The sequence below is a fragment of the Neofelis nebulosa genome, chromosome 16 (genome assembly GCF_028018385.1).
Source record: "Neofelis nebulosa isolate mNeoNeb1 chromosome 16, mNeoNeb1.pri, whole genome shotgun sequence".
In the NCBI taxonomy this organism is placed as follows: Eukaryota; Metazoa; Chordata; class Mammalia; order Carnivora; family Felidae; genus Neofelis; species Neofelis nebulosa.
The window spans coordinates 26,998,721-27,024,463 of NC_080797.1; the positions used below are offsets into that span (position 1 = coordinate 26,998,721).

General features: G+C 45.9%; 1 protein-coding gene across 11 annotated transcripts in view; it reads left to right on the top strand.

Annotated features, from left to right (window-relative positions):
- Positions 1–25,743, top strand: part of PITPNC1 (phosphatidylinositol transfer protein cytoplasmic 1) — a 274,896-nt gene that overhangs the window by 8,914 nt on the left and 240,239 nt on the right. For 2 of the 11 annotated variants that reach the window (XM_058705666.1, XM_058705667.1), the window contains one exon: positions 1,299–3,046. The exons of 8 other annotated variants lie outside the window; for them this stretch is intronic. In XM_058705666.1, the coding sequence (XP_058561649.1) occupies positions 2,999–3,046 (48 nt within the window). In that variant the 5' untranslated portion in view covers positions 1,299–2,998. Of the gene's footprint in view, positions 1–1,298; positions 3,047–3,880; positions 4,089–25,743 lie in introns of those variants that run through there. One more of the 11 variants, XM_058705672.1, reaches the window with a different exon arrangement.

The following is a 25,743-nucleotide window of genomic DNA, read 5'->3' on the forward strand; positions in this document are numbered from 1 at the left end:
CCCAAGTACTGTTGTAGTGAAAACGGATTCTCCCCAAGTCCTTACCGAATCTTCAAAATTCATCGTCTTTTCTTTCTGTGCTAATTCAGATCCTCCTCATAGGTCTCCTGTAGTATTCTAATAACCAATAACCTCCTGCCTCTGGTATCTTTCTGCCTTATCCCATCCAATACACTGTCCTCAGAGTCACTTTCCAAAAACAGACTGCTGAAAGATGGTGTCATGGGGGAAGAACTGGGGGGAGGGATTCTCTGTGAAGGCAGTGACAGGAGCAGAAGGGTCAAGGTAAAGTGGATGCCTTCCCAGGCCAACAGATTTGTCTCACTTGGCTGCAGAAGGACAGGGGAAAGGTAACTGGTGAACAGGGGAAAGGTAGATTCAGAGCCTTGATCTTCCTGCCAAGGAATTTTAACGGGCTCAGTAGGCCACAGAGAATCAGCGAGAGGTTTTGAAGGTGGCAGGATTAGTGCAGTGCTTGAACAAGATTAATGTGACCAGGCATGCGGATGGACTGAATGAAAAGGAAGTTCAGGCAGCTTACCAGAGTCAGGAGAGAAGTGTATAAAGCGTAATTTGCAGTTTGGGAAGTGAGGGGAGGGAGTTCCTCAACCTTAATATCAATTTCAATAAAAAACAAACACAAACAGTTACAGAATCAATGTCAGGAAACATCTAGGAAGCTAGGAATATACCTACCCATTCTGATGTCCTGTGTGCATGTGTATGTGTGGCTAGCCAGCACATCGCCTCGCTGCCTCTGGGAAGAGGACTGGGTACCAGAAGCGAAGCCGCTACACTTGTTTTCAAGTAAGTAGGAAAAAAGGAAAAACAGCTTGAGCTTCCGTATCACAGGCTTTCAATGTGTTATTATTCACCACTACGGTGTCGGTGTCAGATTTAGATTTTCCACCTCGAGGAATTTGGTTTGGCTTTAATTAGTTGCTGTGAATATTTCGGGGCCAACTCTGGGAAGCATCTATCTAGAAAAATAGTTGTCACTAAAATATAAACTGGATATATAGGGTGTTGTTTTTCTATGAGGCTTTGTATCATGTTCACACAGTTATAAATTCCCTCCAGCCATCTGGGATGATTTTTGCCACAGCCCACCATAGTTCTTCTGGTTAACTATTTATTAATCATAATTTTAAATACTGTGACACTGAGATCATCCGCAGCACCATCCAAGCTCTGTGGGTAGCGGTGGGACTCTAGAGCACAAATATTTCCTCTGAGAAAAGATGATGCTTTGCTGGTTATTCTGCACAGAGGCAAACGATGCATTTTTTTTCATCCAGCAACTTTTCAGAAAAACAAGCTTAAAAATACCAGACAAATGAAAAACAGACTTCAGCAGTTACATGCAGCTTCCTGAGTAACTGAAGAATGTGCCTCTTGTGGTTAAAACGAGGGATCTGTTTAATATGGATGAAATACCAACACGCCAGGCATTTTCATTGACATTTCACTGTGACTTTTTGAACTTAGGAGTGCTGACAGGAAAACCTCTTCTTGCAGCCCTGCGGACCGGGAGAGGTAAAAGGCTATGTCCGGTTCACGTTCCCTCTGGTCGTGTGCTCTCTGTTTGTACTTCATTTTCTTCCACGCTGTTGCACTTCCCAGTTTAACAGGATTCCTCCTCGGAAATCAGTCAGGAACCCAGGCGAGACTTCGTTCTCAGGCTCCCAAAGCTCATCGCCTCTCCAGCGCTGGGCTTGCTCCCTGGACCCAAGTGAAAACGCTCGCGGTGGGCATTTGCAAAGACCTTTTTTTTCCCCAAAGGTCAAGCCTCGCTTGTGCACCTGGCAACCAGAAGCTACCCAGAATGGCCGGGCGGAGCACCGAGGCACCCAGGGAACACTGGAGAACGGACTCCAAGGGTAGGGGAGTCAGGGAAAAGCCCCCTTTCCCGATCCACCCCAGCGCCGGCCGAGCTCAGCTCCGGGGCAGCCCTGCCGTCTGGCAGGAGCCGGGGAGAGAGAGAGAGACATGCTGTTTTGTTTAAATCCTCCACATTCTTTGCCATTTCCCCATTGGCCGGATGGGGCTACCCTCCCCACCGCGGCCGCTGCTGATGTCAGCCTCGCTGGCGCTCGCTCCTCCCGCACCCACCTCCCCGGCCCGAGGCACACTGCAGCTCCGCGCGGACTCTCCGGCCCCGGCGCGGTGGCTGCAAACTCGCGGGCACGCACGGCGCTCGGGGAGCCAAGGGACCCGGGGGAGGGGACGTGCGCGGAAGGCGCCAGCTTCCTCTCGCCCGCCCCTCGCCGCCGCGAGCCCGGGTTGGAGGAACCCCGGGCCCCAGCCCGACAGAGCCGAGCGGCGGCGGCGGCAGCGGCGGCAGCGGCAGCTTCCCTTTTCTCCTGCTGAGAGCCCCGGAGCGCCTCGGGGACCGGCCCTAAAAGAGCAGGAAATCTTGTTTACCGCCCGGGGAGAGGAGCCGATCGAGCCTTTGTCTGGAAAGTCAGCATCTCCAGCTCCGGCTGCAATGTGTTCCTGGTGACATTAGCATTGGCAGACCCGCCGGAGAAGGAGGGGGGGTCGCCAGGTTCATGTCTGCTTTCGGAGGCGGATCGAGCGGGTGACTTTTGTGCATTCGTTTCAATTTTTGGAAATCTCTCTTTTTTCCTCCATTGCCCGCCACCGGGCATGTCCTGATCCGGTGGCCGCTCCTACCGCCCAGGGCTGCCGATCTGAGCGGTTTCCAGCGGGTCTCCCTCCCTCCCGATCCCTCCCTGACTTTGCAACACCGCGTACCGGGAGGACCGACCTCGGCGAGGAAGGAGGCGGAGGAGCCCCGAACACTCGGACCCGAACCTTGACATGCTCTCGGGCGGAGAGGAGGAAGCCAGGAGCTGAGCGCACCGCCGGGACTGATTCGCCGGCCGGCTCCCGAACGGGGGGCTACGGGCGCCCTGCCCTGCGCCTGGGAGGCAGCCTTGTTGGTCTGGGGGGCGCCCCTCGCTTCCCGCCCCGGGGGCCCGCGGCCGGCAGGACCATGCTGCTGAAGGAGTACCGGATCTGCATGCCGCTCACCGTGGACGAGGTAAGCGCCGCGCCGGCCTGGCCTCGCCCGCTTCGGGGCCCTTCGCCCCGGGGCGCCGCGTACCCCGCTGCCGCCTCCCGGTCGGCGGGTCTTCTGCGGGCCGCAGGGAGACCCTGCTGGAGCATTACCTCCCCAGCGGGGAGGAGGAAGAGAGGGGGTTGCTGCTTCCACTTGTCACCCCAGAGGGGGAGGGCGGCGTTGGGTGGGGCGGTGGACTCCAGGTGGGTTCTTGGGGGGCACCCAGAATCCTGACTGTGGGGGGGGGGGTCGGATGCACCAAAGGGAGTTGGTGCGCCCCTCCCTCCAATTAAGAAAATGAATAAAGCAAACCCAAGCGCCGCAGGAGCGTCCTGGTAGCTTGGGGGTCGAGGGGAGGCATCCGGTTCTGTCGTGGGCCCTGGCTCCCCTCCCGCGCTTTGCTGTGTGGCCGGGGTACGGGGGAAGCCTTTGCTCTCGGGATCTCGAGGCCCCGAACCCGCTAGGGGGGAGCACCTCAGAGCCCTACGGGAGTCCTCCTGGGCCCGCACTGCTCGCCCTCGCCGCCAGCCTTGGGCGCCGCTCCCGCCACGCCCGCGCATCGAGGCTCCCAGACCTGGCTTCGACCTTTCGCTAACCGCCTGGCTCGGAAACTTTCTGCGTCTCTTGTTTCTTCAGCGGCGGGGAGCGTGGTCTGCGGGCGAGCCGGGAGCGGCGGGGACTGCGGCGCGGCCACAGGAGGGCGCTCCAGCACGTGGGTGCGGGCCCGGCCCGGGTCTGGGTCCTGCAGCTGCAGGGCGGGCGGGGGGCGGGGGCTCGTCCTCCACCCGCTGCTCCCGTTCCATTCTCCAGATCCCCCGAAGCAGCAAGCTCCATCATTCAGGAAATGATGACTCAGTGAGGATTATTCAGGCCCCGGCTTCCCTTTCTTCCCCCTCGCCTCCCTACCTTTTTGGTGATTTCACAATTGCTTAGCGCCTGTCCAGGGACATCAAGGAAGCATGAAGCCAATCAGGGAAATTTGAAACTCACCAGTGTGTTTTGGTGTGCCACACCAAAGAAACGGGTGAGCCAAACCGTATTTATATTTAATTACAGAGCATTTAATCTATCAGATGCGTTATTTGAGCCACTACCTTGTGGCGCGGGCTTGGTGCTTTGGGAAAGAAAAGGATATTTAACCGGTAAAGTAAGTGGCTGTGCTCCCGAGGGGCAGGCTTCGTCTGTCATCTGGAGCAAGTGTTCAGGCAAGACCCCAGTACAGTCCAAGGCAAGATCAAAGTAGCTCCGGGTTGACAAAACATATATCCCAAGAACACTGGCTGCCAAAGAGAGAGGACAGCCCCCACCGGAATGATGAACCGAGCGTTCTTGCCTGGTGGCGTTTGAGAGAACATTGGAGTCTTGAAGGATGGAATCCATGTGGACAGGCAGAGTTTGGAGGGTGCATCCGGAAAGTGTAAATCAAGTGGAGGGAGCAGCACACAGCTGTGGGGGTGGGGAGACAAATGAGTGAATCTGGTTAATCAGTGTTTCTAGAAAGAGTTGAGATGTTCCCACCGTGGGCAGCTGAAGCTGGAGCAGGTCCGCCTGGAGGTATGAGAGCTTCTTCATCTCTTCCGAATGACTTTATTTATGGAGAGGAGTTTGGAAGCTAGGGACAGTGTTGGTACTGTGTGAAATAACCCACAATGCAGGTGATAATTGAAAAAAAATAGCCAGTTCTAGAATCTTCTTACTACCTACAAATTTTTTTTAATGTTTGTTTTTGAGAGAGAGAGCGAGTGAGCACAAGCCGTGGGAGGGACAGAGAGAGAGAGGGAGACACAGAATCCCAAGCAGGCTCCAGGCTCCCAGCTCTCAGCACAGAGCCTGACGCGGGGCCTGAACCCACAAACTGCAAGATAATGACCTGAGCTGAAATTGGGCGCTCACCTGACTGAGACACGCAGGCACCCCCAACATCTTTTTATTCTCTTTATTCTGGTTGGTTTTATTCGCAGGCTTTGGTGAGGGCTCAGGCACGCCTCTTACCGCACTTACTTATTTATTTTTGGTGCTGAAATACCCACTGCTTCAGGGTGAAGTAATCACATTTGAATGGTGCAGGCGGAGGCCCTTTCTTAATTGGCAAATGAAATCAGGCTCCGCTTAACAATAAAATGTGTAATTATAATTTACCTAATGTATAATTCATTCAGACTAGCGCATGATTCAGTTACTATAAAAGTTGAATTTTGAAGTTAGTCTTCTACTTGGTTGGGGAAGCTGCAGGACAGTGTATAGATCGATAGAGAGTTTCACACCGATAGGATTCAGATTTTTCCAAGCCAGATGATGGATGAGGAAACTAGGCCCAGCTGGTCGGAGGTTAGATCCCTGGAGTCTGACTCAGTCTCTCTTGTGCTGCGTCCTACCGTCCTTAACATTAAAAACTGGGAAGGAATTGAACGGTACCTTCAAAGAAGCCAGTTACGTCAACCTAGGTAGACTCTTGGAAGCCTAACTTTTGCTTCAACACTTCCATTTGCTTTGGGCCTGATTCCGTCCACACAGGAATTTGTTCCTAACCAGCAAGGTTAATTAGCGGCGCCCATAGTTTTGAAAATGAGGCAAACGCCCTCAATTTGGAGAGTCAGTGAGAGAACTGAACCAACACTGTCCATTCTTCTTCCCTGGCCTTGTTATCCCCTTTAACTCCCAGTGGAGGGGAGTGTCAGGGGAACTCGTGTGCTAGGATCCACATTTTTGCAGATAAGTAAACCAGAGTAATAGAGGTTAAGTATTGTGCGCCAGGTCACGCAACTAATTAATTGCCAAGCCACAACCAGAGCCATGGCAAAACCCATTGTTTTTCTTTATGCTGCCCTTTGCCTGTTCCTGGTATTTAATGCGGAAAAAGGAAAAAAAAAAAACCAAACACTTTTCTTGAAAACCGGTAACATTGCCTCTGTCAACTAAATGAAAAACCAAAGACCTTTTGAATTGTTCTAGAGGGTACTAGATTCTACTATTTCTCTAAACCTTATTTTAACTCATGAAATGTTCCCTAGTTCCAGGAAAGAGGAAAAGCATTGGGAGGTAAAGAAAATAAAGCTGAACTACGGTCTAGATCAGGGTGTTGGTGTTTTGTTTTTTTAGACAATTTCGGATTAAAGGGGTTTAAGATCCTAATTAACATCCCATGCGTTAATTTTATTTCATTATTTTTTTAATTAAAAAAATGTTAAATGTTTATGTATTTTTGAGAGAGAGAGAGAGAGAGCGTGAGTGTGTGAGCGGGGAAGGGGCAGAGAGAGAGGGAGACCCAGAATCCGAAGCAGGTTCCAGGCTCTGAGCTGTCAGCACAGAGCCCGACCTGGGGCTCGAACCCACGAACTGTGAGACCGTGACCTGAGCCTGACCCTTGACTGACTGAGCCACCCAGGTGCCCCTCATGGGTTAATTTTAATAAAAGACTTCACTGGAATAGTTTCCTCATTTATGTTTAGTGTCGTCTCTGAACTGGATATATATATTCCCCTCCACTGGAAAGTTCTAAACAGGAAAGGTTCCTGAGGGCTGATAGTTGATTTCAAAGAGACAGTTGTCACTGTCTTCCTTTGGAACATTTGGTGATGTAGATTCTTTAATTTTAGAAGGGCTGGTAGAGATCTTCTGTAGTTGAGCCATTTCATTCCGTGGGGAAGACTACGGTTGTAGAAGGTCCTTCTCATAGCTAAGGGCAGGGTCTAGGCCAGAACCCGGGTCTTCTGATTTCCGGTGCACAGCTGTTTTACTGTTGGCCAGCGGTTCTCCCACTTTTCCTTCTCTGGGGGCTTCCTCGTTGGAAGGAAATATTATCCCTCAGCCCGTTTACAAAAGCAGGGCCACTAGAGAGGTCTAAGTAGTCTCTAGTTGAAGGTGGGTTGAAGACGCTGACCTTCCGTCTACTTAGGGGACATTAAGTCAGCTGACCAGAAGGATGGCCAGGGGCTCCATTTGAGGCTGATTTAGTATAACTCATGTACTGCTTTTCCTTAGACTGTGTATTTATTTGGGGTGGCTCTGGGGTATGTGGCTCAATGGAGATCATGGCGGAGTTCAAGGCCCTTTCCCCACAAGCTTCTCTTTGCTGCTGCCAGCATCCCAGACTCCACCTTCCTTGGACTCCTTGCAGCGGTCTGAAGATCACCCCTCCCTGACAGGTTCTGGCCCGTAAGATTAGCATCGTCAAGAGCGAATGAAGCACATCCTAATATTATCTAAGGCAGGACCCCTTTTATTTTCGTTGCTTGCTCTCGTGTTCTGACTGCATTAACGTTAATGGGAGCACTTTAAGGGACTTATTTGTGGTCCTTAGGGATTTGTTGCACAATGAAAGATAGAAACCCTCCCCTCCCCTCCAAGAACAGAAGAAAGAGAAAGAAAGAAAGGAAAGAAAAACAACTTTTTAAATACAGAATATTATTTTGTTCTTTGCCCTGGCCAGGAGCCAGTGCACTTTATCCAGGCTCCCCTGGGTCCCGGGAGAATTTTCTTGCGCACATTTCTGAGAACAGATTTGGGATTGGGGTAGTGCCGGCTCTGGAATGACCTAAATGGAGATTCCAAAATGCCCAATAATGCTCCTTAAATCTGTTCTAAACGATTTTCATGAAATGCATCTGCAAATATTGGAGCACAAATTCTTTAAGGAAAGGGAGTTTAAGTTTAATGAATGCCGGCATTGACACTGTATGTTGTACAAAGCGATACCCTGAATATAAAGAATAAAGGCTCCTTGGGTTAATCTCACCTCTCCCGGGGTTCCTCATAAACATAATTTTGAAAAGGTTTTTAAGAACAAGCACTATTTTGACTCCCCCCCCCCCCCCCCCGACTCTCAGCCTAGTTGGGAGGGACCAAGGCCAGGGTCATGAGTTTGGTTTGGTTTCTGAGTGATCATGGTGGCTTCTCTTGCCTGTCCCACAGTCAGAGAACCACGTTCCGAATGCCGCCCAGCTATCTTGCAAAGAAAGGTCCCTTGCTGGTTGGGAGGGGCACCTGGGCGGGTTAATGGATAAGTGCAAACCTTTCACCACTAATGGCACTGACAAGGAGCAGATGTTGACCTCCTGGCTGGTCAGTGAAATTGACTTTCGTGTGCAAAGGACACTGCCATTTCCCCTGTGATTTGGGAGCGAATGTCTGCCACACGAAACAGATGCTGGGGCTTGGGGAAGGAAAAAAAAGGACATTATTGTTAACAAAACCTTAGTTAAAAGCAGTGGTAATTAACTTTTGCTTTTCATTACAAAAGGATCGAGTGAGTCCCTAAGGCTCTTGAAAATCTACTTAAAAACCCTGTGTCTGATTAAATGAGTAATACTGATATTCAAAGAAAAGCAAGTCGCCTTCATTTCAGAAAAGCTCTTGTTTCAGGGGAACGGAGAATACTATTTTTTGTAAGCAGTTTTGAGAAAATTAATATATTTTCAACACTCAATCTCTTTAAGATCCACCGTGACCTACCCTCCCTCCCCCCCAACTCTTTGCCCCAGAATGGCAATGAGGAAAGTGTGTGTAAGGGGAAAAGCGTTCACAAAGTTCTTTTTCTTCTTCTTTTTTTTAAAATATAAAATTGTGTGCACAGTGACAGGCAGTAAACGTGTTTTTCAGGGGCAGTGATTACTGGAAAAGTACGTCGAGGTTCATTGCTTTAGCCGCCTGAGTGAGGGCGCAGGTGACCTGGCTGTGGTCTGTGTGGGCTTTGGCCTGCTTTCAGTAGCCTGGAGGTTTATACGGTCAAGTAACTTGGGAAACTTTTTTGGAAACTAGCTAACACTTCTGCCCCTGTTTGGAGAAGACGACAGATATAGAAATCAGCTGATTTGTAGCAAGAAGTCAGGAAGGTTTTATATATCTTTTGTAAATTCAGCCCACTGGGAGAGGAAAAGGAGAATTTCAGATTGTAGATTGCCAGCTGCCCGCCCTCCCTGTCGCCTGCTGGCAGGCGGGAATTCTGTGGTATTCCCAAGTGGAGATTTTCTTTTCTTTTCTTTTCTTTTCTTTTCTTTTCTTTTCTTTTCTTTTCTTTTCTTTTCTTTTCTTTTCTTTTCTTTTCTTTTTTGGTAGTCTACATAGCAGATGAGGCTCTAGTGAGTTACAGATATAAAAACCGGAGGGGCGCCTGGGTGGCTCAGTTGGCTGAGGGTCTGACTCTTGATTTCAGCTCAGGTCATGATCTCACCGCTTGGGAGATCGAGCCCCGCCCCCGTTGGGCTCTGTGCTGACAGCGTGGAGCCTGCTTGGGATTCTCTCTCTCTCTCTCTCTCTCTCTCTCTCTCTCTCTCTCCCTCTCCCTCTCCCTCTCCCTCTCTCTCTCCCTCTACCCACCCCCCCCCGCTCCGCTCTCTCTCTCTCTCTCTCAAAATGAATAAGTAAACATTAAAAAAAAAATACTTGGAAGTTTACAGCAACCTTGTGGGTTTCTAAGTGGAAGTGTCCCCTCTTTAGAGATGTCTTTTCCTGAGTACTCCATCTAAAATGGCTTTCTCCTATTATTATCTCTGAACTTAATTTGTTTCCTTTCAGAGCATTTATCATAATCTGTGCTTATCTCTTTGTTTCCTCGTATGGCGTTCATTTCCATCATCATCTTTTCAGCATGAAATCCACATGGGAAGATGCTGAACATAGTTTAACTTACTTTTCTTTCATACTAAGTCTTTGACACCCAGTGTGTATTTTCTGTTTGCGGCACGTGTCAGTTCCCACCAGCCGTGGTGGCGGCTGCCATTCGGGACAGGGCGCCTCTAATGCTTAAACCTCTGGTCTGGCACGTAGTAAATGCTTAATGCACGGATGGGAAGAAGCAGGGATAAGGGATCAGGAAAGCTGATCGCATTGTCCTCCTTCACATTGTTTACAATTTTTTCCGCTTAGGTTTTATGCCACCTGACAAGTTTGCAAGCTAGAGATTCTTTTATATTAAACAAACATCTTCATTGTAAGACTCCTCAGCCATACCCTCCCCCTGAGAAGCTTGAGGCCAGTCTTTCCTGGGAGTTAACCCAGTCATTTTGCTTCCCTCCTAACTTCTGGAGGAGAGTACTCGGTTTCTATTACTCTGTAACAAATTATCACGAACTCAGTGGCTCAAAACAATACCCATTTATTACTTCAGCCTCTGTAGGCCTGAAGTCTGGGGATGGCGTGGCTGGATTCTCTGTTCAGGGTCTCGCAAAGTTGCGATTAAGGTGTCCGGCAGGCTGCATTTCCTTCAGGAGCTTGGTGTCTCTTCAAAGCTTGTGTGGTTATTGACAGGACTCAGTTCCTCACTGTTGTAGGACCAAGATCCACCCTCCCTTCCCCGCACCCCCCCCAGCCTCACCATTTTTTTTTTTTTTTTGCCAGCCATCAGCTAGGGGCCAGCTCCTAGAGGCCACCTGCTATTTCCTGTGACCTGGCCTTCTCCAGAACTTGGCAGTTTGCCCCTTCAAGAGGGGCAAGCATCTGCTGCGACTCTGAATCTCTCTGATGTGTTATCTCTGACCTTCAGACTCTTTTTCAAAAAGCCTGGCCTGATGAGGTCAGGCCCACCCACATTCAAGGGGGAAGGAATTAACAGATAAACAGGGTGTGCACACCAGGGAGCAGGAATCTTGGGGGGCCTTTCTGCCTACCACAGGGAGAATAGCTGGATTGACAGCATCTGTTAGAGGAGAGGAGAAGTAGTTATTTCTTGTACCTAACTTGGTGCTCTGGGTGGCACGAAAGTGTTCATATCACAAATGTGGTTTGGACTCTGTATGTCAGGTGCTAGGCCAGGTGCTAGGGATTGAGCAGCACACACAGCAGACGTGGTTCCTGTCCTCCTAAAGCTTCCAGTCTAGAGGCCAGGAGAGAAGTTTTGCTGCCATTTTAAAATAGATTATGACAGTGGTTGCAGAACTCTGTGTAACTAGATTAAGAACCATTGAGTAGGTATATAAAATGCATCTCAATACAACTTTTTTTTTTAGTTTTTCAATTTGTTTTTGAGAGAGAGAGAGAGAGAGAGCGAGCGAGCGAGAGAGAGACAGAGTGTGAGCAGGGGAGGGGCAGAGAGAGAGTGGGAGACACAGACTCTGAAGGAGGCTCCGGGCCCTGAGCTGTCAGCACAGGGCCCGACGCGGGGCTCGAACTCACAAGACCATGAGACCATGACCTGAGCTGAAGTTGGACGCTTAACTGACTGAGCCACCCAGGCACCCCTCAATTAAACTGGTTTTAAAAACTTTAGGTGGCTATGGATTTTTTTTTTTTTCTCAGCAGAATAGACATCTGTGTTTAGAGAGAGAACCACCGACAGAAGGTGCTGAATTTGAATTATCAGTATACTGAAAAGTTGTGGTCCCTGTCCTCAAGGAGATGGCTCTAGTCATCCTGAATTTAGATAGCTTTCCGAAGGAGGTTGTTCCTGTCTGCAGCAGTGTGGGCAGAAAATCTGCCAGATTTGGACCAGAATGACCGCAATTTAGGTCAGAACTTGATACTTAGGGGAAAGAAGCAGTCCAGCTTGAATAGCTGCCTTAAGGCCAACTGTAGGGCTTTGGAGTACTGGGGAACCTTCACTGACCGATTTCACAACCCTCGGGAGTACCTGCCCCCACTTCCCACCCCAAGGGGACAGGCTGGTGGCCATCATGGGTGGAAGGAACAGTACCTGGGGACCTTTCTGCTATAGCTCTAAGTGCATTTCTCTGCTTTTTTTTTTTTTTTTCCCCAACTCTTTTCCCCACTTTATTTAGAGAGAGAGCACACATAAGCAGGAGAGGGGCAGAGAGAAAGAGAGAGAGAGTCTCAAGCAGGCTCTGTGCTCAGCGCAGAGCCCAAGGTGGGGCTCAGTCCCACGACTCTGGGATCATGACCTGAGCCCAAATCAAGAGCCTGATGCTTAACCAACTGAGCCACCCAGGAACCCCGCATTTCTCTGCTTTCTGTGCACGTTGAATGGGAAGTGTTAGCCGAATGAATCCTAGAAAACACATTCTGGAGGAGATGGTCCTACATGGGAGTTGAATCTTCTGCCTTACTCATCTCAGACAGATGTCCTGAAGCCTTCCCATCACTGGTTTTATCGCAAAGGAGGCTTACTGACTATTTAAAATCTGTCCCTGGGGCGCCTGGGTGGCGCAGTCGGTTAAGCGTCCGACTTCAGCTCAGGTCACGATCTCGCGGTCCGTGAGTTCGAGCCCCGCGTCGGGCTCTGGGCTGATGGCTCGGAGCCTGGAGCCTGTTTCCGATTCTGTGTCTCCCTCTCTCTCTGCCCCTCCCCCGTTCATGCTCTGTCTCTCTCTGTCCCAAAATAAATAAAAAAAATAAAAATAAAAAAATAAAATCTGTCCCAGGGTGCCTGGCTGGCTCCGTCGGTGAAGCATACGGCTCTTGATCTCAGAGTTGTGAGTTAGAGCCCCATGTTGGGTGTGGAGATTACTTAAAAATAAATCTTAAAATGAAAACAAAAATCTGTCTCAACAATCTCCGTCTGGGATGGCAAGATCGTACCACACTAGGCTGGGCAAATCTCCCGGGATGCCAGACTGCCCCACTGCATGGGACACAAGGTCTTGGCCATTGACTTCACCCATGTCACAGGAAGGAGTCTAGCCCGCCCCCCCTCCCCCCCCTCCCGCCCCGCGACTTTCTGGCAGACTGCCCGAACAGCATTATCCAATGCTGTTTGTTGATACAGAAACACGAAAGCCAGCGCTCACCGAGGGTTTTGACATCAAGTATTAAAGTGACTCATTCTTTCATTTCCCAGCCCTCTGACAAAAGGGGCCCGCTCTTGAAACTCCTTTTCAGACTTTAGTGGAAGTCGACTCATAATCTAAACAAGTACCTAAGTTCTTGATCCAGTTTTTCTTTTTTTTCAACTTTTTTTTTTTTTTTTTTTAATTTATTTTTGGGACAGAGAGAGACAGAGCATGAACGGGGGAGGGGCAGAAAGAGAGGGAGACACAGAATCGGAAACAGGCTCCAGGCTCCGAGCCATCGGCCCAGAGCCCGACGCGGGGCTCGAACTCACGGACCGCGAGATCGTGACCTGGCTGAAGTCGGACGCCCAACCGACTGCGCCACCCAGGCGCCCCTGGATCCAGTTTTTCTAATGACTCTGCATTTCTTCTTTTATGTCTCTCTTTTTGCTCCTTTTAAGTTTCAAGACCTTCTAGATTCTTCTTGTTCCTGAGCAAAGAAAAAAAAAATCATCCTTTAATTTCTTTGGATTATATCTGACAATCTTTAGGGTGTTGTTTCTTTCCCAGAGTGAATCACCTAGAGAAGTAAGATTGGTCTAACAAATGTAATTTGATGACAGCCTATAATAATGTTGTTTAAGCACCTAATCTAAGCAGCTAATCTCCAAACACCGGTCCCCGCCCCATGTCATCTACACATACACCTCTCCCCCCATTGAAGTCTCATTATATTTGCTGTAGTAAGGCCAGATCCAGGTGTTTCTAAGCACTAATTTGTGTATTTTTACGCCCCAAATAACTAATCTGTGTGTTTATTTAGAAGAAAATTTAAGGGCGCCTGGGTGGCTCAGTCATTGGAGCGTGCAACTCGATCTTGGGGTTGTGAGTTCAAGCCCCACCTTGGGTATATAGGTTACTTAAAAATAAAATCTTAAAAAAAAAGAAAAAGGTTAACCGGGGAATGAGAAGTCCCTATTAACTTGGATATAATTAAGTTGTTGAAAACCTCAAATTCACTGGATCTTATTTGCTGGATTGTTTGTATTCCTCAGAGCGCTCCCATATTGTATAGTTTTTTGTTTTTTTTTAAACTTTTTTTTTAATGCTTATTTTTGACAGAGAGAGACAGAGACAGAGCATGAGTGGGGGAGGGGCAGAGAGAGGGAGACGCAGAATCCGAAGCAGGCTCCAGGCTCCGAGCTGTCAGCACAGAGCCCGACGTGGGGCTCGGACCCACGAACTGTGAGATCACGACCTGAGCCGAAGTCGGACGCTCAATGGACTGAGCCACCCAGGCACCCCAATATTTTGTAGTTTTAACTCCTGTAGTCAGATTTATTTATTGGTTTGGTTTTTTGTTTTGTGTGTATGTGTGTGTGGTTGGGGGGATTTATTTATTGTTAACATAGCAAAGCTTCACTTATCACTGTGGCAAAAATGTTTCCAACTCGCGTAGACACTTTACAGAGACAGTGATATCTGCTCATCTGAGCTATCTCCATCTTACAGAAACTGTGGAAGTTCCTTGCCCTGCCTCTCTTGATCACAGCATCCAGAAGCTAGGTACTTACCCTGTGTCACGAGGTCATGGTTGAGTGTAGTCTCGCAGTAACCTTGCTTTTATGTACACGATAAAATAGCATTGTACGCCTCAGCAATGCATCCCAGGAAACATGCTTTTTGGAAAGTGTTTTAAAATTTGGTTTCTGTTTTCATAGCTTGGACTGATAGCAGTCACGTTGTACAGGCGAAGGAGAGAGAGAAATTACATGTGTTGAGTGCCTTTCGGTTTTATTTAGTCTTCATAATGGTCCTGTGAGTTAGATGTTATCATCCCACTTTCCAGATGGATCATAGGTACTTGCATGGCTGGTCAGTGGTGGGTCTGTATCCACACCTGGGCTGATCAGACAGCAGAGCCCAAGCTCTTTGTTCTACCCAGCTCTGCTCTGCCTTCCCTACGATCTGAAAGCTGGAAAGAACGAGGGAAGGTTATCCAGTTCCATCAGACAGAGGCAGACAGGCACACACACACACACACACACACACTCACACACTCACACACACGAATCTTCAAGATTGGAGAACTTGTTGAAGATTATCAAAGGAAATGTTTGGCGGGGGTGGGGGGGGTGGGGGGGCGGGTAGATAGTTCTTCCATTCCAGTTAAGCTGAGAGCATGGCCCATGAGTTTTATCTTCCATTGAATGATCCATTTTACCCAAGTATTAAACCAAGTGACAGTCCTCTGTTTAACTTTGAGAAATGAATCATGTTCCTTTGAAAATACCTTTTGTGGTTCATGCTCTAAAAAGAGAACCACCCCTACACTTTTGGAAATTATTCCTTTTAATGGGTGTAAAAGGCTTTGGCTTTCATAGACCTCATCAGCAGAGATGTTCGCTGATGAGCACCGGTGACTTTGTCAAAATTAGTATCAGGAAATAATGATGGGAACAGACAAGTGACACCATGTTTTGGGCACATTTAGTTGAAAACTTAAAAGACTCTTCACAGGCAGGTAGGTAAGCAAATTGGAGGATCTGAAAATGATCAAAATGTACTATTCAAAGTTGTGTATTTACCTCTTCCTGCTGAGTTAGCTGCTCCTTGGAAACTTCTGGCTTCCCCTTTACTAGCATTGCCTCCAGATGCAGTTTACAACCCACACTCACAAATTAATGTTGTTCTTTTAAAGTCACACCTCATGCAGACTAAAATTTTTTAACTTGATAATTATTTTGAAAATGGAGCTGTCACATTTTTTTTTCTAAATTAAAAATTATCCTCAAGAGACATTTACCATTATCAAAAATGGGTTTTGAAGAAACCCGAACAAACCTGCCCCTACCAAGTTTCACAGTGGCGATTCAGAGACGTTTTGCTCTGTCTCGGCACTGTTGAAATGAACGGGTACATAATCTAAAATGAACTATTTGAGGGACACCTGGGTGGCTCAGTCGATTAAGCGTCCGACTTCAGCTCCAGTCATGATCTCACGGATCGTGGGTCCGAGACCCGCGTCGGGCTCTGTGCTGAAAGCTCGGCACAGCCGGAGCCTGCTCCGGATTCTGTGTTTCCCTCTCTCTCTGCCCCTCCCCTGGTCATGCTCTGTCTCTCTCTCTCTCAAAAATAAATAAATGTTAAAAAAAAAAAAAAAAAAAGTTAAAAAAAAAAGAGGCAATAGAAAATAAAACAAATCAAATAACTGAAATTGGTATCAGGCTGTGATGGGCAAAGGCTCTCCTTAGGACATGTGGGTAGTGACACAGGAACTTGGGGTTTGGGCAAGATGGGGGAGCTAGATCACAGAAGCCTTATTAATAAATGAAAGAACCTGTGAGTGGGCTGGAGAGTACTTAAGACCTCTGCATCTTGGCAGAGGGAAAAAAAAATCCTCTCAGTGGGGCACCTAGGTGGCTCAGTAGGTTAAACATTTGACTCCTGGTTTCTGCTCAGGTCCTGATCTCGCGGTTTTGCGAGTTCAGTCGGTAGGGCATGGGACTTGATCTCAGGGTAGTGAGTTCATGCCCCATGTTGGGCATGAAGCCTACTTAAAACAAAATAAAATAACAAAACATAAACAAAACAAAAAAACCTAGGCAGACTGCAGAAAGAATCAAATAAGAACCGTAAAAAATAAACCAAAAAATTCATCAGCTACCTAGAGGATGGATGAAAAAAACAGGCCAGACACACCTCAAAAAAGATGCAGTAGGGAAGTGAAAATGTTCTGGAATTAGATTGTAGCAATGGTTGTACAAGCTTATGGAATATACTAAAAGCCACTTTAAAAAGATGAATTTTATAGTATTCAATTTATATGTCAATTTAAAAAAGATGTAGTAGGGGCGCCTGGGTGGCTCAGTCGGTTAAGCTCCGACTTCAGCTCCGGTCATGATCTCACGGATCGTGGGTTCAAGTCCCGTGTCGGGCTCTGTGCTGACAGCTCAGAGCCTGGAGCCTGCTCTGGATTCTGTGTCTCCCCCTCTCTCTTCCCCTTCCCTGCTCACGATCTGTCTCTCTCTCCTTCAAAAATGAATAAACATTTAAAACAGATTTTTAAATGAACTATTTGAAGGGGACCACTCATAGTTGGATGTGTACATTCTGGTCATTTTTTTTTAAATTGTGGTAAGATACATATAACACAAAATTTGCCGTCTTAACCAGTTTTTAAGTGTAGGGTTCAGTGGCATTGAGTACCTTTGTGTCGTTGGGCAACCATCACCACCATCCATCCACTGAACTCTCTGTGTCTTGCAAAACTGAAACTCTATACCCAGGAAAAAAGAAATCTCCACTCCATCTTCCTGCAGCACCTGAGAATCAGCATTCTACTTTCTTTCCATATACATTTACTCTAGGTATCTGCTCAGTTTGTTTAAAAAAATTTTTTAACGTTTATTTTTGAGAAAGAGAGAGGGGGTGAGGGTGGAGAGAGGCAGAGAGAGAGGGAGACACAGAATCCAAAGCAGGCTCCAGGCCCTGAGCTGTCAGCACAGAGCCCGACGTGGGGCTCGATCCCAGGAACTGTGAGATCATGACCTGAGCCGAAGTCTGATGCTTAGCCGACTGAGCCACCCAGGCGCCCCTGTTTGTTTGTTTCTTAAAGTATTGCTTGTATTACTTTATCATTAAACTCATACGCCATTTCCGAAAACATACCTAATAAAAGTTAAATTAATGGGATCTAACGAAATAGAATTTTTTCCCTGAATTTTGCCTTCTTTCAAGGAAGAAAAACTACAAAATGGGTTCATATCCATAGTCTGGGTGACATTAATGACTCAGTGACCTCTACCTTTGTAGCAACAGCTGAAGTGGTTGGCAACTTAAATTCAGGGCTACTACTCCATTGTCACGTAACAGAAAAAGGGCATTTTGCTCAGAATCCTTTACTAAGGCAGGAAAAAGTACCAGTGCATTTTGGAAGCATTTCAAAGAAACAGGATTGGCACTGAAAAATGTTCTTCTGTTAAAGCAGAAGACAGAGTATTTGATTAATGATAATGCTTTATTCCTGTTCCAGGTGGAAATAGACATTAATTGGACCCTTTTTCTGAATAAAGAAATACAGTTGACTTTTTTTTTTTTTTTGATTTTGTAAATGTTTAATGCAGGAGAAAAAAATAATTTGTCAGTATGATGGCTTATTAAGAAATTAACTTTGGGGGCGCCTGGCTGGCTCCGTTGGTTAAGAGCCTGTGATTCTTGATCTTGGGGTTGTAGGTTGGGGTCCCACCTTGGGGTGGAGAGATTACTTAAAAATAAAACTTTTTTTTTTTTTTTTAACGTTTGTTTATTATTGAGAGACAGAGAGAGACAGAACATGAGCATGGGAGGGGCTGAGATATGGGGAGACACAGAATCTGAAGCAGGCTCCAAGCTCTGAGCTGTCAGCACAGAGCCTGACAACGGGGTTTGAACCCACAAACCGCGAGATCATGACCTGAGCCGAATTCGGATGCTTAAACTGACTGAGCCACCCAGGCGCCCCTAAAAATAAAACTCTTGAAAAATATAAATTAGCTTTGTAATCATTTTCATTCTTGTTCATTCTCTTCGTGATGTCTGCACATAGTTTTCAACTCACTAGCCAACAACTTGGATTTCGTTAGATTGTATAATAGGATGATGGTCCGGCCACGCTCAAGGACTTGTTTCACCATACCCAAGCAGGGAGGGGGATGTAATGAGATGTTTGTCCTCAGTTTTCATTCTGTCTCAGAAGCACTTTCCAGTGTGCCTGAGCAGCTTACAGGCATATTCAGCCTCTAATGCACCTGAAATACAAAACCACAGAAAACAACACTCTTGTTAAACTAGTAATTAGCGATTAAACAAAATAGAGAAACAATTTTGAGTGGATGTTTGAGAAAGCTAAATTTGTAACCACCTACTTGTCTTGACAGGTAGTTGGGAAGCTAGGGGTTGTCACTCACTCACTACTTGAGCCTGTGGGCATGTCCTCTGTCTGAAATGTGAGTTTCCTATGGTCACTGCCTCCATTGGAAACATTCCGCTGAGTTTGACCTCATCCGGAATAACGATGATGCTGGTGTTGATGAAGAGCGAATGTGACCCTTGGTATCACCTCACACGGACCTTCATTGGGGAGTATTTCAGCCTCCGTAAAAGTGACGCGGTGGATAAAGGTGGTTTTCTTCCTACTTAGCAAGTGCTGTGAAAATAGTCCTTTTGCTCAGTGAGACAGGCTTAAAGATGTGAAATGTAGTTATTTAATCCTCCCCTCGCAAAGTGCAAAGAGTTTGATAACTGGAATTGCATTTAATCAGTGGGGTACAGATTGTACCGTGCGTGCTAGAAACCCAAACCCTGTTCTGTTGAAGGCCGTGATGAATGCTCGTTTTTTTTTTTTTTTTTAATATATATTACGGTTTCACTGCTCATAAAGAGGCATCATGTCCAAAATGAAAAAACCTTTAGATTCAGGATTTAATAGCTCACCTCTTTCGGATCGTGGTTCACAGCAACTTGGACACAGCTGAGTGTAATTATGTTTTTCAGCAGTGTGACTTATGGTGCTGCGGGTAGGGGCGCACTTAGAGATTTCTTGCCAAGATCCAGTTGAAAAGGAGCTTGGTGGTTGTTTTTTTTAAAGAAAAAAAAAAAGTAATTAGGCTATTAGTTGCCCAAATGGAATAATCCCCTTAAGCCTTTTCAAGAAAAACATTTCCAAAAGGGTCAGGTGTGTTTAAAATTAGTCATTATTTACATAGGTGCCTAGCCTTTTATCCATGCTTGCCTAGGAGTTGTTTCTTTTAAACAAGATGTTGGTTGGGGGCACCTGGGTGGCTCAGTTGGTTACAGGTCCGACTTCGGCTCGGGGCATGATCTCACAGTTCGTGGGTTCAAGCCCCTGGTCAGGTTTTGTGCTGACCGCTCAGAGCCTGGAGCCTGCTTCGTATTCTGTGTCTCCTTCTCTCTCTCTGCTCCTCCCCCCCTCATGCTCTGTCTCTCTCTCTTTCAAAAATAAATAAACATTAAAAAAAAAAATGTAAAAAGATGTTGGTTACCATGTGTCAGAAACCACCTTATTTTTTCAAGGGGTTCAGTACTGGTTCTTAGAGCAAAAGCAGCCATCTTCTGGGTGCTGGGCATCCCAGAAGCTATATTGGAGATTGATCTATTTTTCATCAGCAGAATGGCTCCTTTTAGGGTTCTGGCCTTCAGACAGCCTTTTCCTTGCACCTGGAGAAGGAACTGCCCAAGGGCCTTACCGGCCTCTGTTTTTGAGGAAAGTTGAGAACAAAGTGAAAAGAGGCCAGGAGTCGGGGGAGGGAAGTGGTGGCCAGGGCTAATGGACTGTGGTTTGGGGCTGGAGTCCAGGCCTGTATTGCTGACCCCTGGGCTCAGGATCCTCCCCTGGATGGAGCCTGCTCGCCCTGAAGCGGACTCCACACCGAGTTGCCACCACCCCCAGATCCCCCCTCTGGCTCACCTTTTGGGTGTGTCTCATCTTTAAGCTGGATGATCCGCTTTCTTTCTGCTTTTGTTGGATCTTTTTGAATTGCAAATCAGCCACACCTTACAATGTTCACGTTTTAAGTCCTGGAAATTTGCTCCACCTCGCATGCACACTGAGTTAGCATCCCTGAAAAAAGGCATAATTACTTTCAAACAGATTTTCCTTTCATTTTTCTCCACCCTTTCCTTTAATTAAGCACCTTTGCGTTTTATCTCCTTGAATCCAAAGTACGTATGTTGTTCTATGTTCTGGGTTGCTGCTTTAGGGCAGTGCAGTATATCGAGGAGTAGGAACAAGAATGTAGAACACGAGTCCTTCCTGGGTGATAGTCATGAGTTGATTCAGGAAGACTCGGAATTTCCTGTGCCTCCGTTTCCCCTACTGGTAAGTGCCTCTCTGTTTTACTTCCATCAGGGGCTGATCATAGGAGATAGGGAACTTCCTTGGCAAATGTTAAGTACTGATGATTGTCCATCAGTGGGTGCCGCGTGAGTTCCTGGTGATGCAGTCCCTGGGCTATGCAGGAAATGATATTGTCTCACATTTTAAATACCTTAATATTAGGGGACCATACAGTGCAATAGACATTTTGGAGCCTACTTTCCAAATGGTCCATGGGAAGGAAACCTAAGGTATCCATGGGATCTGAGTTTGCCCAGTGGAAATGTTATGTCATAGTAACACATGTTTAAGGATTAGTTTATTTCCAAGCATGCGGGGGCTATAAATTGCTTCTTAAAATTTTACTCTCCAGCACCGTGATGTTTATGTTGCTATGGTGTCAGGATTGACACTCTTGCTTGAGTGTCAGGATTGTTATTGAAAATAGATAGGCCAAAATAACAGCTTAACAGGTGGTTGTGCTTTGTGATGTTTGTAAAACCATTTTGTGAAGAGGTCCAGTACAAGTAAATCACACAACTGTGCCCTTTACTGCATTTTATATCTTACCCATGCTTGCTTGCTTTCTTCTTCTTCTTCTTCTTCTTCTTCTTCTTCTTCTTCTTCTTCTTCTTCTTTAACACATGTCTCCCTTTTTTATTTTATATATAGGTTTCCCTTCTCTTTCCAGCGGTGCTATGCCAGTTTCCTGTAGTAACACAAGATTTCAGCTCATTTTATTTAGTGGTGAATGTCCTTTCCTTATTTGTGTAACTGGAGCCCTCCTCCTAAAAATAACCCTTCTTTGCTTAATGTGATTCTTTTTATAGCTGATGCACTCTTTATTTAAATGGAAGACCTCTTTTTAATGTGCCATTTACATACACACACGCATGTATTATATTTCATATCTATAAATACCTATTATGTATATATTTCCTTGAGAGGCGTAATCCTTAGTGAATTTGGTAGTAGGAGTTGTTTCCAATGACCTATCGTTAAGCGTTCACCCACCGTTAAATGACAATTTTCTTTCTTTTTAGATAAAATCATAGAACCCTACTGTTAAAACCGTTCAGCTTCCTGCCCACTGTAAGAATCTTTCCTATAATGATCTTGCACGGTGATCATCTTGCCTTTTAGCCTAAATACCAGCATGGCATGGTTGCTCACTCTTCTGCGGTATGACCCCAAAAGCCATGATTGTCCTATGATTGTCCACTCATGATTGTCTTTTCATTTGTTTCATTGACGTCTGCCTCCCTGGAACATTCATGGTCGTCACTCATTTCCCCCTCTATAATGACACAGATACGAGACACTTCCACATGCTGGCTCTTGAAGTATTTAAAGAAAACTCGAATGTCCTTTGGTTTTCTCTTCTGCTGGCTTTAATATCCACAGTTCTGTCAATGACACCTTACAAAATGGTTTCCAGATGCCCTCACCCTTCCCGTGGTTCTCCTTTGTCATTGGCATTTAAAAAATACCACAATGCTCTAGAGCAAGAGTCAGCAAACTTTCTGTAAAGGGCCCGAGGGATACACTATAGACCTGCCATCACATCCCTATCACAACAACTCACCCCTGGCCTGTAACACAAAAAAGCAGGCGAAGGCAGTTCTGTAAATGCATGGGCATGGGTCTGTTCTGATGACATTTTATTTGTTTATGGATACTGAAATTTGAATTTCATATAATGTTCACACTTGACAAGGTATTATTCTAATTCTAATTTAATTCAACCATTGAAAAACACAAAACCCATATGTAGCTCAAGGGCCATACAAAAACAGGCATGGGCCCGGTTTGGTCCAAGATCTGGGAGGACCCCGGCTGAAAACAAGGGGAACTGTTACTTCAGCACCTAAGGCTTTGTGGATGCTTTAGCGTTAGCCATTGCCATTTTCAGAAGCTGCGTTCAACTGCTGTTTGCTGGGGCGCCTGGGTGGCTCAGTGGGTTACGCCTCCAACTTTGGCCCAGGTCCTGATCTCACAGTTCCGTGAGTTCGAGCCCCTCGTTGGGCTCTGTGCTGACAGCTCACAGCCTGGAGCCTGCTTCGGATTCTGTGTCTCCCTCTCTCTCTGCCCCTCCCCTGCTCACACTCTGTGTCTCTCTCTCTCTCTCTCTCTGTCAAAACACAAACAAAACTGCTGGCTGCTTCTGACAAGGTGATCAGCTCCCTTAAGCCTCCTGGCAAAGCTCAGTCTCTCTACCCGGAACCGGTAAGATCTACAAAAATGTCACCTTATAGCAACAACGGTCATTACCATAGGACTTTGAAATGTAAATGTGATGGATGCTGTCTGCTGATTTCAAGTTGGACAAAATGTTTTTTGATTCTTGCTTCTGTTATTTACTGTGTTGGTGAATTCTCTTAGCTTAGTGGCAGATGTAATGAGCCTGCCTTTCTGTCTTTATCCAAGCCATCAACTTTTCGGTAGCATCCAAATCACAAAATATAGCTCATAATTGCTTACCTCAGTTGCAGAAACCAATAGGCATTTGGGTATAAAAATGAAGCCCTCCATTCTATTTTCATAAGCTTAAGAATGGATTATTCTCTACTTCCTCATTAGTTTTAATTTTTAAAAAATGGTCCTCATTAGATTTTGTGAAACGGTTTTGTGAAACCGTTTAACTAAGATTATAATTTAGCATTGCGGAGGAGAAAATTTAGTAAATGGTGAAGCCAATTTTTTTTTTTAAGTGTATAAACATTTAATTAAAATTATATGTTTGTTTATGTGGGCATTTCCTTAGGAAGGCTTTGCTTTCATAGGGGAAGGGGAAAGCACAGTAGGCCAACATTTGTGGAACATTCAAGTGTACCAGGACCACTGTATTTTTTATTAATATTTATTTATTTTTTGAGAGTCAGAGAGAGACAGAACATGAGCAGGGGAGGTGCAGAGAGAGGGAGACACAGAATCGGAAGCAGGTTCCAGGCTCTGAGCTGTCAGCACAGAGCCCGACGCGGGGCTCGAACCCACGAACTGTGAGATGATGACCCGAGCCGAAGTCAGTCGCCCCACCGACTGAGCCACCCAGGCGCCCCTAAGGACCACTATGTTAATTGTCTCATTTTATCCTTACAAGTCAGTGTCCAAGGTGGATCCTATTATCTTCATTTTACAGATATGGAAATCGAGGCTCACAGGATTTGCTAAAGTCACTCAGAGAGTCAATGGCAGACCTGGATTCAAACCCAGGGGTCTTTGACTACAAATTCCATTTGCTTTCTCCCCCTACACCATTGCTTTCTACAGCCAGAGAAGTTGACATTTGTTCATTAGCAAGTTAATTGCATCAGCGTAGACCATTGATCCTAAAATGGATATACTGTATATTCCTGAGGTATTTACTCAAATGGACATATTTTGCAAGGTATGTCCTAGAAACAGTATAAAATGAGAAAATTGACCTCCTTCATAGAAAGAGAGTGATCAAGTTAAAACTACTTGCATTTGCCATTCTTTGGTAAAACTGGGAACATAGATACAATTGTGGATTACCTTAAAGCTATTATAAGTCTTGAGGGAAACCTTGATTGTTTTTAGAAAGTTTCTATATTTATCTAGACTCTATCTTGCAACAAGGCACTTCAAGATGCCATTATATGAATATTCAAAAACTAATAGAGCCTAGATGAGAATGTGTGATAATCTAAAGATATTTAAATCAGGGCTTTAAAAATACATTACTTCAAGTGAAAAGGGAAGTCTCATAAACAAATTTTTTATAATTCACTATGCATTCTAATTCCACTTCTGAGTCTTTAAAAGCAGATTTATAGAAGGGGGATGAAACAAATTTTCCGAATGAAAATTCGGAGCTCTGAAAATAAAACGTATTTAATATTTTAATTGTCAACAGCTTGCCATTTTTTTCTGTTAAATTTCTGTGTTGAGATATAATTCACGTATCATAATATTGAGATACAATTCAACTATCGTAAAATTCACTTTTAGTTTTTTATTTAAAATGTTTTTTCTAATTATTTTATTTATTATTTATTTTTTAATTTAAAAGTTTTAATGTTTACATATTTATTTTAAGAGAGAGAGAGAGAGAGCACAAACGGGAGGGGCAGAAAGAAGGGGAGAGAGAGAATCCCAGCAGGCCCTGTGCTGTCAATGCAGAGTCCGAAGCGGGGCTTGAACTCATGAACCGTGAGTCAGACGCTCAACCGACTGAGCCACCCAGGCACCCTTAGAATTCACTCTTATAAGTAAGTGTACAGGTCAGTGGTTTTAGTATATTTACAAGGTTGTGCAACCATCACCACTATCTAATTCCAGAACATTGTTTTTCATGTTTATTTATTTATTTTGAGAGAGAGAGAGCATGCAAGTGAGGGAGGGGCAGAGAGAGCGGGAGGGAGAGAATCCAAGCAGGCTCTGCACTGGGCTCGATCTCACGAACCCTGAAATAATGACCTGAGCTGAAATCAAGAGTCGGATGCTTGGGGCGCCTGGGTGGCTCAGTCGGTTAGGCGTCCGACTTCTACTCAGGTCACGATCTCACGGTCCATGAGTTCGAGCCCCGCGTCGGGCTCTGGGCTGATGGCTCCGAGCCTGGAGCCTGCTTCCGATTCTGTGTCTCCCTCTCTCTGCCCCTCCCCCGTCCATGCTCTGTCTCTCTCTGTCTCAAAAATAAATAAACGTTAAAAAAAATTTAAAAAAAAAAAAAAAAAAAAAAAAAAAAAAAAAGAGTCGGATGCTTAACCAACTGAACCACCCATGCGCCCGTAATTCCAGAACATTTTTATTGCCCCCCCAAAAGCCCCTACACCCATTGGCAGTCACTCCCTATTAGCCCTTTTCCCCAGCCCTTGGCAACCAAAGTCTACTTTCTATCTTTATGAATTTGCATAATCTGGACATTTCATATAAATGGAATCATACAATATACGGCCTTCTGTGCCTGGCGTCTTTCCCTTAGCGTAATGTTTTCAGGGTTCATCCATGTTGTAGCATGAATCAGTGCCTCATCCCTTTTTATGGCCGAATAATATTCCACCGTACGGACCCACCACATTTTGTTTGTAGCCAGTCATCAGTGGATGGACATTTGGGTTGTTTCCACTTTTTTGGCTGTTGTCGAATAATGCTATGAACATTCACGTGCAAGCTTTTTTTTG